Consider the following 11,127-nt stretch of genomic DNA (forward strand, 5'->3'; position numbering starts at 1 on the left):
TATGAAAAGTGGTATCAGGGGCAGTGGCTCACACCTGTAATCCCAGCACTTTGGGAGGCTGAGGTGGTTGAATCACCTGAGGTCAGGAGTTCGAGACCAGCCTGGCCAACATGGTGAGACCCCACCTGCCTCCCCGTCTCTGTTAAATATACAAAAGTTAGCTGGGTGTGGTGGCATATGCCTATAATTCCAGCTACACAGGAGGCTGAGGCACAAGAATCGCTTGAACCTCCAAGGCAGAGGTTGCAGTGAGCCGAGATCGCATCACTGCACTCCAGTCTGGGTGACAAAGTAAAGTGGCTTATACTATATACTTAAATAAACAAATTGTAAAATGCTATGTACTTCTGTATACTACATAATTCCAATTTTATTATTTAAATGTTTTATTTAGATGTATATATAAGTTCAAAAATACATACATGTATGTACATACATGTATTTACATACATATCTATGGAAAGTATACACAAAATATTAAGTGATTATCTTTGATGGGCTTATAGGTGAGTTTATTTTTCATTAAATATTTTCAATATTCTGATCATAAATGCTTTTATGATCAGAAATTTTTGTTTTCTAAGTGACACACAAATGAAATAAAGGTAGTATCCAGGCAACAAGGTCAACATCCAGGGAAAAGACAAAGGTAAACATAGAAAATGATATAATAGATGTGAGAGAGTTAGGATCCAGTGGAAGCCAAACCCGGGAGAAATGATGACTGCAGCCTGGTGGCAGTGGATTAACAGCCAGTGGAATCACGCAGATAAACAACCCAGCCGATGGCTATGAAGGAAAGTAAACACTTTTCTACTTTCTTCCCATAACCCACAGTAGAAAATATGCTTTGCATTGTCAACTCCTATATACATTCATGTATAAATATGTTAAAAAACTGAAACAACAGTTTTAGGTTTAAAACAGTACTTACTGTTAAGTATAATAGTTACTATTAGGTATGATTTCATTCACTGCAGCAGGCATGCTTGCCCGTTCCCAAATTCATTCTACGCTGCAGGCATGAGGACAGTGCTACATGCACAACCACAGTGGTTTGTGCTGTGATGCCTATTTCTTCCCAATGTTTTTAGTTTTGTTGCTTAAAAATTCTGGCTCACTAAATAAGTTGCTGTGAATGCTATTAATCACAGTTTACTCTGTCTAGCAATGGAAAGTCTTTCTTAATCTTAATCTAAAATGGTGATAAACATAATCATTCTTCAATATATTAAAATAAAGTATTAGTGATTAGCTTTCTTCTTTGAGTATCAACTTTAATATGGATTCAGGATTTTGGAAAACATCTTCTATCAATTTTCCCCTCAATATTTCAAATTTGTCTTTGGGAAATTATTAAAGTTTACAATAGAGACTTGTAATATAATTGATATCATTTTATTTTATTCAAAACATCTTCATTAATTTTCTCCTTATGTGTTGCAAAATTGTGGATACATAGTAACCACAGTGATTACCTAAAATATATTTGTGAGTGTTGGACATATTAAACATCTTGAAATGTACTGCTACTTTTTCCATGTAGATCCAAATTCAATTAGTTTAAAATGTCAAAAAAAAAAAAAAATGAGTCCTATTTGCAAATTCTTCTGGTGAAATATCATCTTCAAAATGCCAAGTGAGATTGCTTTCCAAATAAAAAAATACAAATCCCATTCCTGAGCTCATATAACTTAATTAGTACTTTCCTTGTAACAATAACTTTAGTACGATGCGACATATACATGTTATTTGGTGGAAAGGCTAAGTTGTTTTAACAAAGACTCAACAATACAGTGGTTTAAAAGCATAGCCATTGACTTCTCAAACCCTGAGTCAGTGGTCTAGGTTGGTACAGCAGGTCCCAGGAGATTATTAAGTGACCATGTACCTTAAATGTTACTGTTTCCCCATCCTGTAGGGTGTCGTTCTCATTTGTGTGTCCCAAAGATATGTCCCAGACACGTTGTGTTCCAGCCCATAGGAAGAGGAAAAGAGAGCAGAGGAGTCCATGCCTCAGAGGTGGAAGTCACACAGATCCCATATATTGCATGGGTGAAGACAGAGTTGCAGAGACCTACCTGAGTAATCACAGCTCTGTTCCTATGGCAAAGGGAGAGGAATCATTAGTCTCAGCCACAGATCCAATTTCTGAGAAATGTATCAAAAAGCGAAGTTTCCTTTAATAAAATTAAACAACTACTACTAACAATACTACTTTTGTTTTCAAGTCCAAAAGATTCAGTAGAATTGTTAGGATGTGAAATCTTTGTAATGTATGAAACACAGATTTTAAATAATGTACGGAGTCGTTTCTAACAATATTTTAAATTATTCTACTATGTTTCCTGTTCATATTTACTTCTGAATCACTCATAATTCCATTACAATTTTCCAATTGAATTTATGTTCTTCAAGTAGTTTTGTGTTTGGTTAAAGGAAAACAACACAATAAATCCTTTATAAAAATCATATTTTCATACATATATGTGGCACAAACTGAAAGTCTAAGTAATATGAAGTATTAGTGCTCTCATTAAGTGGAATTATACAACCTGTGTCTGCCCGTATGTGCCTAATAAGTATAAATTGTATTCTGTATATTCTTTAGAACCATAACATGTTACGACTTAGAAGTATAATTTTAAATTTCCCAGCCGATTTATCAAGGATCATATTCACTATAACCATGTATGCTGAGAATAATTTTTTAAGAAACTGTTTGTTTCCTTTTGCTGCACATAGGTGACTAATTGTGATGGTAATGCTTTTTCATTAAAACCAATGGGAAATAATGTTAATAAATTTATCTCTTTTTTTTCTTTGAAAATATTTGAGGGCCTTATGAACAAATTTGGCTTGCTGTATTTCAAAGGATTTTTTGGAAGATCTTAAGCTTTTATTTGCAAGAATGTCATTACAAATAATACATTTTCAGTGAGTTTTGAGCAATTGATAAGCTATACTTTACCATTATTAAAATGACTCACACTTCTTGGGCTTATAGTTCAAATAATAGAATTTATTAATTAAAAGAGACATTTTTCTTAATGTTCTAACTATAAACATGTCCAAATCTGGCAGTTCTGTCAGAACATGCCTCTGTGTTTTTCACATCATTGTTTTTATTTCTTCTAATATAATCAACTGTGTTAAGGATAATTGGTATAACTTTGATTAAAATGTACAATTACCACAAAGTTGAAAAATGCCTAACAATTATGCCTAATTCAAAAAGCACATTGAAAGCTTCTAGCTCATAGCCAAACCTTGGTGGAAAGTCTTGCTGCCTTTGCCAACACTAGATAAAGTTCTTCTAAAACTCACTTTATAATTAGCTATAAATTACATTGACGTAAAATAAAACTATAAAACATGAACTCTCCTGATGCAATTATGATCAATTCCAGAAAATCAGCTGAGACACCAGTGAGCAGAAGAGTGACTGGCTGGCAGTTCCCAGCCAATGCATAAATTCATTACCTCCCATCCTCCAGCTGTCACTCAACTCAGTTGTCTGCAGGATTTGTGGCAACGTGGACAGCTCCTGCTAGGAATATAAGTGTTGCATTCTGATATGGTAGGTTCCATATTAATTCATTTCTTAAAATAATATATTTTGTGAAACAGACTCATTAATTTCACAACCCACTCATGGGGAGAAGCCTGGAATTTGAAGAACACCAGACCAGAGGAAAATTTGTGATTAAACGGCCTAGTGGTGGGGAGTATATTTATACAGTGAAAGAAAAAAAGACATAAAAGCATGGTTGAAAAAAGACAGGAGGATGCCAGCCTAAGCGGGGAAACAAGTACCCTAGGAAGATGGGAAAGATGGTACCTAGAGTACAGACAGAGTCATTGCCCGGTTAGGGGATGAAGGCCAATTTACAGATATGGGTAGGGGGTGAAGATAGAAAGCTGGGCTTTTATGTTGTTTAGTTGTTGATGTAGAGACAGGAATTTGTGGGAGCTACACCTGCTGACTTCCGTTTTTCTCATGAAACAAGAAGACATATGTTGAAAGTAAGAGGAGAAATGAATAGAGGACCAAAGTTGGGAAATAGGAAAGAGGGGACTAAGGATGTTTAGAAAACTTCTGTGAAGTATGGAGGACCCAAGTAGTTCCCTATTTATGAATGCTTCGAAGGCAGTCCCAATCCTGCAAAATTTTCATATCTGACAGTATCTACTGAATTTGCCATTGCTTCAGATCTTGACCACCTAGGTTCATGATACTAAATCTATACTTACAGCTCAAATCTCTGTTATGCTTGTTTTAACTGATATTGAAATCAATCTTTTCACTTACTCTAATGCTTGACTCACAGAATACAGTAGTAAAGAAATTTATTTGCAATATAAAAAATTATACCCAAATATGCAGCAGTATAATCAGAAAGTAAAATAAGCATATTTTTGGGTTAAGTTCAATTTTGAATTAAATTTAGGTGAGTAATAAAGTATTTAATTTGAATATGGTTTATAAAATTATAATTTTCAGCATTTAAAAAAGTAATTATATGTAATACTTTTAAGAAACATATAAAATATTGTGTATCTTTTTTCAAGGAAAAATTTTAAATATTCACAAAATAGGTAATATTAAAAAATTATTCACATTAAAAGATAATCTCTTTACTTACAAAATAATTTTATATTTTAGCAATAATTAATATGCCCTTAAATATGAGACAATTGGACTTTCGCTACTGGCTATGATACAGCAGCTTATATCAGAACCACTTACTGTTGAAAGCAGTTATAAATCTGGATTAAAACAATTAAGAGGAGCTGTTTGAAGGCATCTAAACAACCAAGGCAGCCAGGACTTGAAGGAACAAGATATTAGAAGGAGGGAGAATGTACAGAAGTGAGCCTGATGTTATTTGCTACTTTCTTCCTTTGGAGCATTTGCTAGTTTACCTCATAGTGCATAGAAGTCAAGCTGAAAATGGTGACCTAGAGATATCTGGGAAGACAAAAATTGGAGTAAGACAATTAGAATTGAGGAACCAAGGTAATGGGGAAAAGGAAATCACAACAGTGTTACGGCTATATAAAATGATACATAACATTATAAACAATAACCAACCTCAAAATACATGCCACCTGCTTGTTAATAAAATGTATATGTTTTTGGAGAAACTCCATGTCTACTAAAAATACAAAAATTGATCAGGCATGGTGTTGCATGCCTGTGATCTCAGTTACTTGGGAGGCTGAGGCATGAGAATCGCTTGAACTCAGGAGGAGGAGGTTGAGGTGAGCCAAGATCCTCATGCCATTGCACTCCAGCCTGGGCAACAAGAGCAAGATTCTGTCTCAAAAATAATAATAATAATAATGATTAAATGTTTTGATAATCATATCTGTGTATGTAGACATACATGAATTTGTACATATTGGTAACTTTTATATAAATGAGGTAAATGCTCTTACACATTCTGCTTCCTTTCACTCTTTAGTTTGTCACAAACAATTTTTCCTTTTTAACGGCTGCTTATTCTGTTGTATGACTCTAGCAAACTATTTAATCCATCTATATTGTTGGATTCCAGTTTTTACTGTTATAAACCAGACTTCAGTGAACTTTGCTGTGGTTATTGTATTACCTACCTATGAGAATATATTCCTAGAATGAAATCCTAGAAGAGGGGAGTGCTGAGTCAAAAAGGATACACACTATGAGACCAGTATTACCAAAACCAGACAAGGACACAACAAAAAAGAAAACTGCAGGTCAGTATCCTTGATAAACACAAATGCAAAACCCCTCAATGTAATACTAGCAAACCAAATCTAACAACGCATCAAAAAGAGTATATATCATGATCAAGTGGGATTTATCCCAGGGATACAAGGATGGCTCAACATATGCAAATAATTGTGTGATACATCACATTAACAGAAAGAACAAAATCCATATGATTACTTCAACAGCTGCACAAAAATATTTGATAGAATTCAACGTTCCTGGCTTTGCAGACGTCGCCGCCGCCTGGAGCCTTGTAGTATCAGCCATGGTCAATCCCACAGTGTTCTTCGACATTGCTGTTGACGGCAAGCCCTTGGGCCGCGTCTCCTTCGAGCTGTTTGCAGACAAGTTTCCAAAAACAGCAGAAAACTTTCATGCTCTGAGCACTGGAGAGAAAGGATTTGGTTATAAGAGTTCCTGCTTTCACAGAATTATTCCAGGGTTTATGTGTCAGGGTGCTGACTTCACACGCTATAATGGCACTGGTGGCAAGTCCATCTACGGGGAGAAATTTGATGATGAGAACTTCATCCTAAAGCATACAGGTCCCAGCATCTTGTCCATGGCAAATGCTGGACCCAACACAAACGGTTCCCAGTTTTTCATCTGCACTGTCAAGACTGAGTGGTTGGATGGCAAGCATGTGGTCTTTGGCAAGGTGAAAGAAGGCATGAATATTGTGGAGACCATGGAGCGTTTTGGGTCCAGGAATGGCAAGACCAGCAAGAAGATCACCGTTGCTGACTGTGGACAACTTTAATAAGTTTGACTTGTGTTTTATCTTAACCACCAGACCATTCCTTCTGTAGCTCAGGAGAGCACCCCTCCACCCCATTTGCTCACAGTATCCTCAAATCTGTGCTCTCACTGCAGTTCCCTTTTGGTTCCATGTTTTCCTTGTTCCCTTCCATGCCTAGCTGGATTGCAGAGTTGAGTTAAGTTTATGATTATGAAATAAAGACTAAATAAAAAACAAACTAAAAAAATTCAACATTCCTTCATGATAAAAACTCTCAACAAATTAGGTATAGAAGAAACATACCTCAATACAATAAGGGCCATAAATAACAAACCCACAGCTAACATCACATTGAATGGGGAAAAACTTGAAAGCTTTTCCTCTAAGAACTGGAACTAGACAAGGATGCTCACTTTCACCACTTTTATTCAACACAGTACTAGAAATTCTAGCTAGAGCAATTAAACAAGAGAAAGAAAGAAATGGCATCCAAATTGAAAAAGAAGTCAGATTATCCCTGTTTGCAGATAACATGATTTTATATATAAAAATACATAAAGACTTCATAAAAAAAACTTCAGAACTGATAAATGAATTCAGCAAATTTGCAAGATTTGCTGCACAGTGCTATTAGTGTAGCACTTCTGTACACTAATAATGAACTAACTGAAAAAGAAATCAAGAAAGCAATTCCCCTTATAATAGCTGCCAAAAATATTAAAATACCTAGGAATAAATTTAACCAAGGAGGCAAAAGATCTTTACAATAAAATCTATAAAATGCTGATTAAAGAAATTAATGAAGACACAAATAAATGGAAAGACATCCCCTGTTCGTAGACTGAAAGAATGAATATTGTCAAAGTGACCATATTACCCAGAACAATCTACAGATCTAATGCAATCTTTATCAAAATACAAATTATATTCTTCGAAGAAATAGAAAAAAGTTCTGAAATTTGTGTGGAACCACAAAAGACTCACAATAGCCAAAACAATACTGACCAAAAAGAACTAAGCTGGAGGCATCAAGCTACCTGATTCAAAACATATTACAAAGTTATAGTAACCCAAACAGCATTGCACTGGTATAAAATCACTCACATAGACCAATGGAACAAAATAGAGAACATACAAATAAATCCAGATATTTACAACCAATTGATTTTTGAGAAAGGTGCCAAGAACACACACACTGGGGAAAGCACATCCTCTTTAATGAATGGTGCTAGGAAAACAGAATATCCATATGAAGAAGAATGGAACTAGATCCCTATTTCTCACCATACACATAAATCAACTCGAAATAGATTAAAGACTTAAATGTAAAACTCGAAACTGTAAAACTACTAGAAGATAACACAGAGGAAACACTTGATTTGGGCAAAGGTTTTATGGCTAGGACTTCAAAAGCATAGTCAACAAATGCAAAAATATACAAATGGGATTATATCAAACTAAAAAACTTCTGCATAGCAAAGGAAACGACTAACAATGTGAAGAGATAACCTGCAGAATGGGAGAAGATATTTGCAAACTATTCACCTGACAAGAGATATTCAGAATATACAAGAAACTCAAAAGCAGTAAAAGATCTGATTAAAAAAATAGGCAAGCAATCTGAATAGACATTTTTCGAAAGAAGACACACAAATAGCCACCAAGTATGTAAAAAAAAAAAAAAAAGCTCAATATTAGTAATCATTAGGGAAATGCAAATCAAACCACAATATACTATCATATCACCCTAATTAGAATAGCTGTTATCAAAAAGACACAAGGTGCTTGTGAGAACTCAGAGAAATGGAAACACATATACTGTTGGTGGTATTGTAAATTAGTGCAACCATTATGGAAAACAGTGTAGAGATTCCTCAAAAAACTAAAAGTAGAACGATACTATATGATCCAGCATTCCCACTACTGATATTTATTCAAAGGAAAAGATTATTGCAGCACTATTGAAGCTAAGATATGGAATCAATGTGTTTATCAACGGATGAATGGATAAAGAAAATGTGATGTGTGTACACAACAAAACACTGTTCACCCATAAACAAGAATGAAATCCTATCATTCTTGGCAACCAAGTGAGACTAGAGGACATAATGTTAAGTGAAATAAGTTAGGCACAGAAAGATAAACACGGCATGCTCTCACACATATGTGGGAGCTAAAAAAGTTGAGCTCATAGGAGTATAGAGTGGAATTGTGATTACTAGAGGGTAGGGGCAGGGGGAGAGAGAAAGTTTGGTTAGGGTTACAAAATTACAGCTAGCTAGAAGGAATAAGTTCCAGGGTTCTATAGCACTGTGGGGTGACTGACTATAGTTAGCAATAATTTATTTCATATTTTCACATAGCAGAAAGATAGGATTTTGAGTGTTCCCAACACAAAGAAATGATAAATGTTTGAGGTGATGGGTATGTCAGTTACCATGATTTAATCATTACACATTGTATATGTGTATCAAAATATCACTCTATACCCCATAAATATGTATAATTATTACATGTCAGTTAGAAAATTGTAAGAGAATTCAAAGTGATAAAACAGATTGTACTATAGTTTGGTATTTTTTTCCTTCATAGTAGTACACAGAATAATGATACATATGATCAATGCTATGTTAGGTTTGGTGAAGTGTCAATTATTAATAATTGAATATAGAGAGACTGTGATCTGGGCTGGGCATGGTGGCTCATGCCTGTAATCCCAGCACATTGGGAGGCCGTGGTGGGTGGATCACGAGATCAGGAGTTCCAGACCAGCCTGGCCAACATGGTGAAACCCCATCTCTATTAAAAATACAAAAAATTAGCTGGGTGTAGTGGCAGGTGCCTGTAATCTCAGCTACTCAGGAGGCTGAGGCAGGAGAATTCCTTGAACCTGGGAAGCGGAAGTTGCAGTGAGCCAAGTTTGTGCCACTGCACTCCAGCCTGGCAACAGTGTGAGACTCCATCTCAAAAAAAAAAAGAAAAAAGACTGTGATCTGCACATGTACCCCAGAACTGAAAGAGAAAGAAAAAAGAAAGAAGAAGGAAGGAAGGAAGAAAAAGAAAGAGAGAAAGAAAGAAGGAAAGAAAGGAAGAAAGAAGGAAAGAAAGACTGTGCTTATGTTCTTTTTTTTTTTTTGAGACGGAGTTTCGCTCTTGTTACCCGGGCTGGAGTGCAATGGCGCGATCTTGGCTCACCGCAACCTCCACCTCCTGGGTTCAGGCAATTCTCCTGCCTCAGCCTCCTGAGTAGCTGGGATTACAGGCACGCGCCACCATGCCCAGCTAATTTTTTGTATTTTTAGTAGAGACGGGGTTTCACCATGTTGACCAGGATGGTCTCGATCTCTTGACCTCGTGATCCACCTGCCTCGGCCTCCCAAAGTGCTGGGAGTGCTTATGTCCTTAAAGCTTATTTGTTTTGTTTTTGATAGAATAAAGTCGCATGAAATAAGAAGAAAAGTTTACATGGTTAAAGGGTTTGGCAACATACCGTCAGACTCTACTCAAGGAACATCAGTGTTTGCTGCTTCTAACAGTGCATGGAGAGTCTGTATTCTCTCTTCAGCATCACAAGGTCTTGAAGATCTTTTCTCCCTTAGCCATTTTATTAGTTGAAAAGATTATATTTAATTTTTGTTTTAGTTTATAACTAAACCTAAAAGATGAAGTTGAATGTCTTATTTGTATTGTTTATTCTCTGACTGTTTATGTCCTTGGCACATTATAAAATCAAATAACTCTTTGATCAGTTTATAAGTACTATATGTATATTAGGGATAGTAACTTTTGTCATATAAATGTTGCAATTTTTGTCATTTTTAAAAAACTTTGTTATGACTATCTACAGAGAAATATTAAATTCTGTGTGTATATGTCTCAGTTTGGTGGCAGAATGCTCTTTATTAAATTGCTTTTTATTATCGCTAGCAGTAATCCTCTAGAAAACCGTAAAAGAACATGGACTTCTTCACAGACGTGAAAGTAAAGGAGGAGCTGGGAGATTGTGATCTACTTAGCAGTAACTTAGGCAGAGGAAAACATGGATACGGCTATAGATGATAACATAGGAAACAAAAGTATATAAACCCGTGAAAGAAGAGGGAGGGAATAACTGAGGATGTGACTGGAAAAAGTCACCTCTGAAGTTTTACACTGATGAGAAATTCTCATTCTTTAGAATGCCCCATACTTCATCCCCATTCATTCCCCAGGTGTTACCTTCTTAAAGATTCCACAATGGACTGTAGGAACTTCCATAAATAATTTGGAACAGGGGGAGTCTCCAGTTCTGATATTATGTACACAGGAAAGGGAGATGTATTCTTTGAATTCGAAATGAAGAATAAATCCTCCTATAGGCAAGTTATTAATGGTGATTGAGTTGATTATGCAGACTCTTGCTGTGCATAAAGACAAGTATACAGGCAATTACAAGTTACTCTCCGTTGTCTGGCATTTGAATGCCCTTCCAATTTTGGAGAAATTCCTAGGAAAGTTCGAGAAAGAGCCCTGTATCATACTATGGCATATGTTTTCCTTCTTCTTCTTCTTCTTTTTTTTTTTTGGCAGTTAGAAAGGCCTCTGACTTAAGCTTGGCCAAGCAAATGTGCCCATTTGGGACTCTGATTCT

General features: G+C 35.7%; 1 protein-coding gene across 1 annotated transcript; it reads left to right on the forward strand.

Annotated features, from left to right (window-relative positions):
• Positions 1-6,023: 6,023 nt before the first annotated feature.
• LOC105732341 (peptidyl-prolyl cis-trans isomerase A-like) lies at positions 6,024-6,590 on the forward strand. The gene has a single exon (XM_012474369.3). The coding sequence runs from the start codon at positions 6,024-6,026 to the stop codon at positions 6,516-6,518; it is 495 nt and encodes a 164-aa protein (XP_012329792.2). The 3' UTR covers positions 6,519-6,590.
• Positions 6,591-11,127: the final 4,537 nt, after the last annotated feature.

The sequence above is a fragment of the Aotus nancymaae genome, unplaced genomic scaffold (genome assembly GCF_030222135.1).
Source record: "Aotus nancymaae isolate 86718 unplaced genomic scaffold, 86718_ANA_hifiasm-v0.15.2.pri h1tg000040l, whole genome shotgun sequence".
In the NCBI taxonomy this organism is placed as follows: Eukaryota; Metazoa; Chordata; class Mammalia; order Primates; family Aotidae; genus Aotus; species Aotus nancymaae.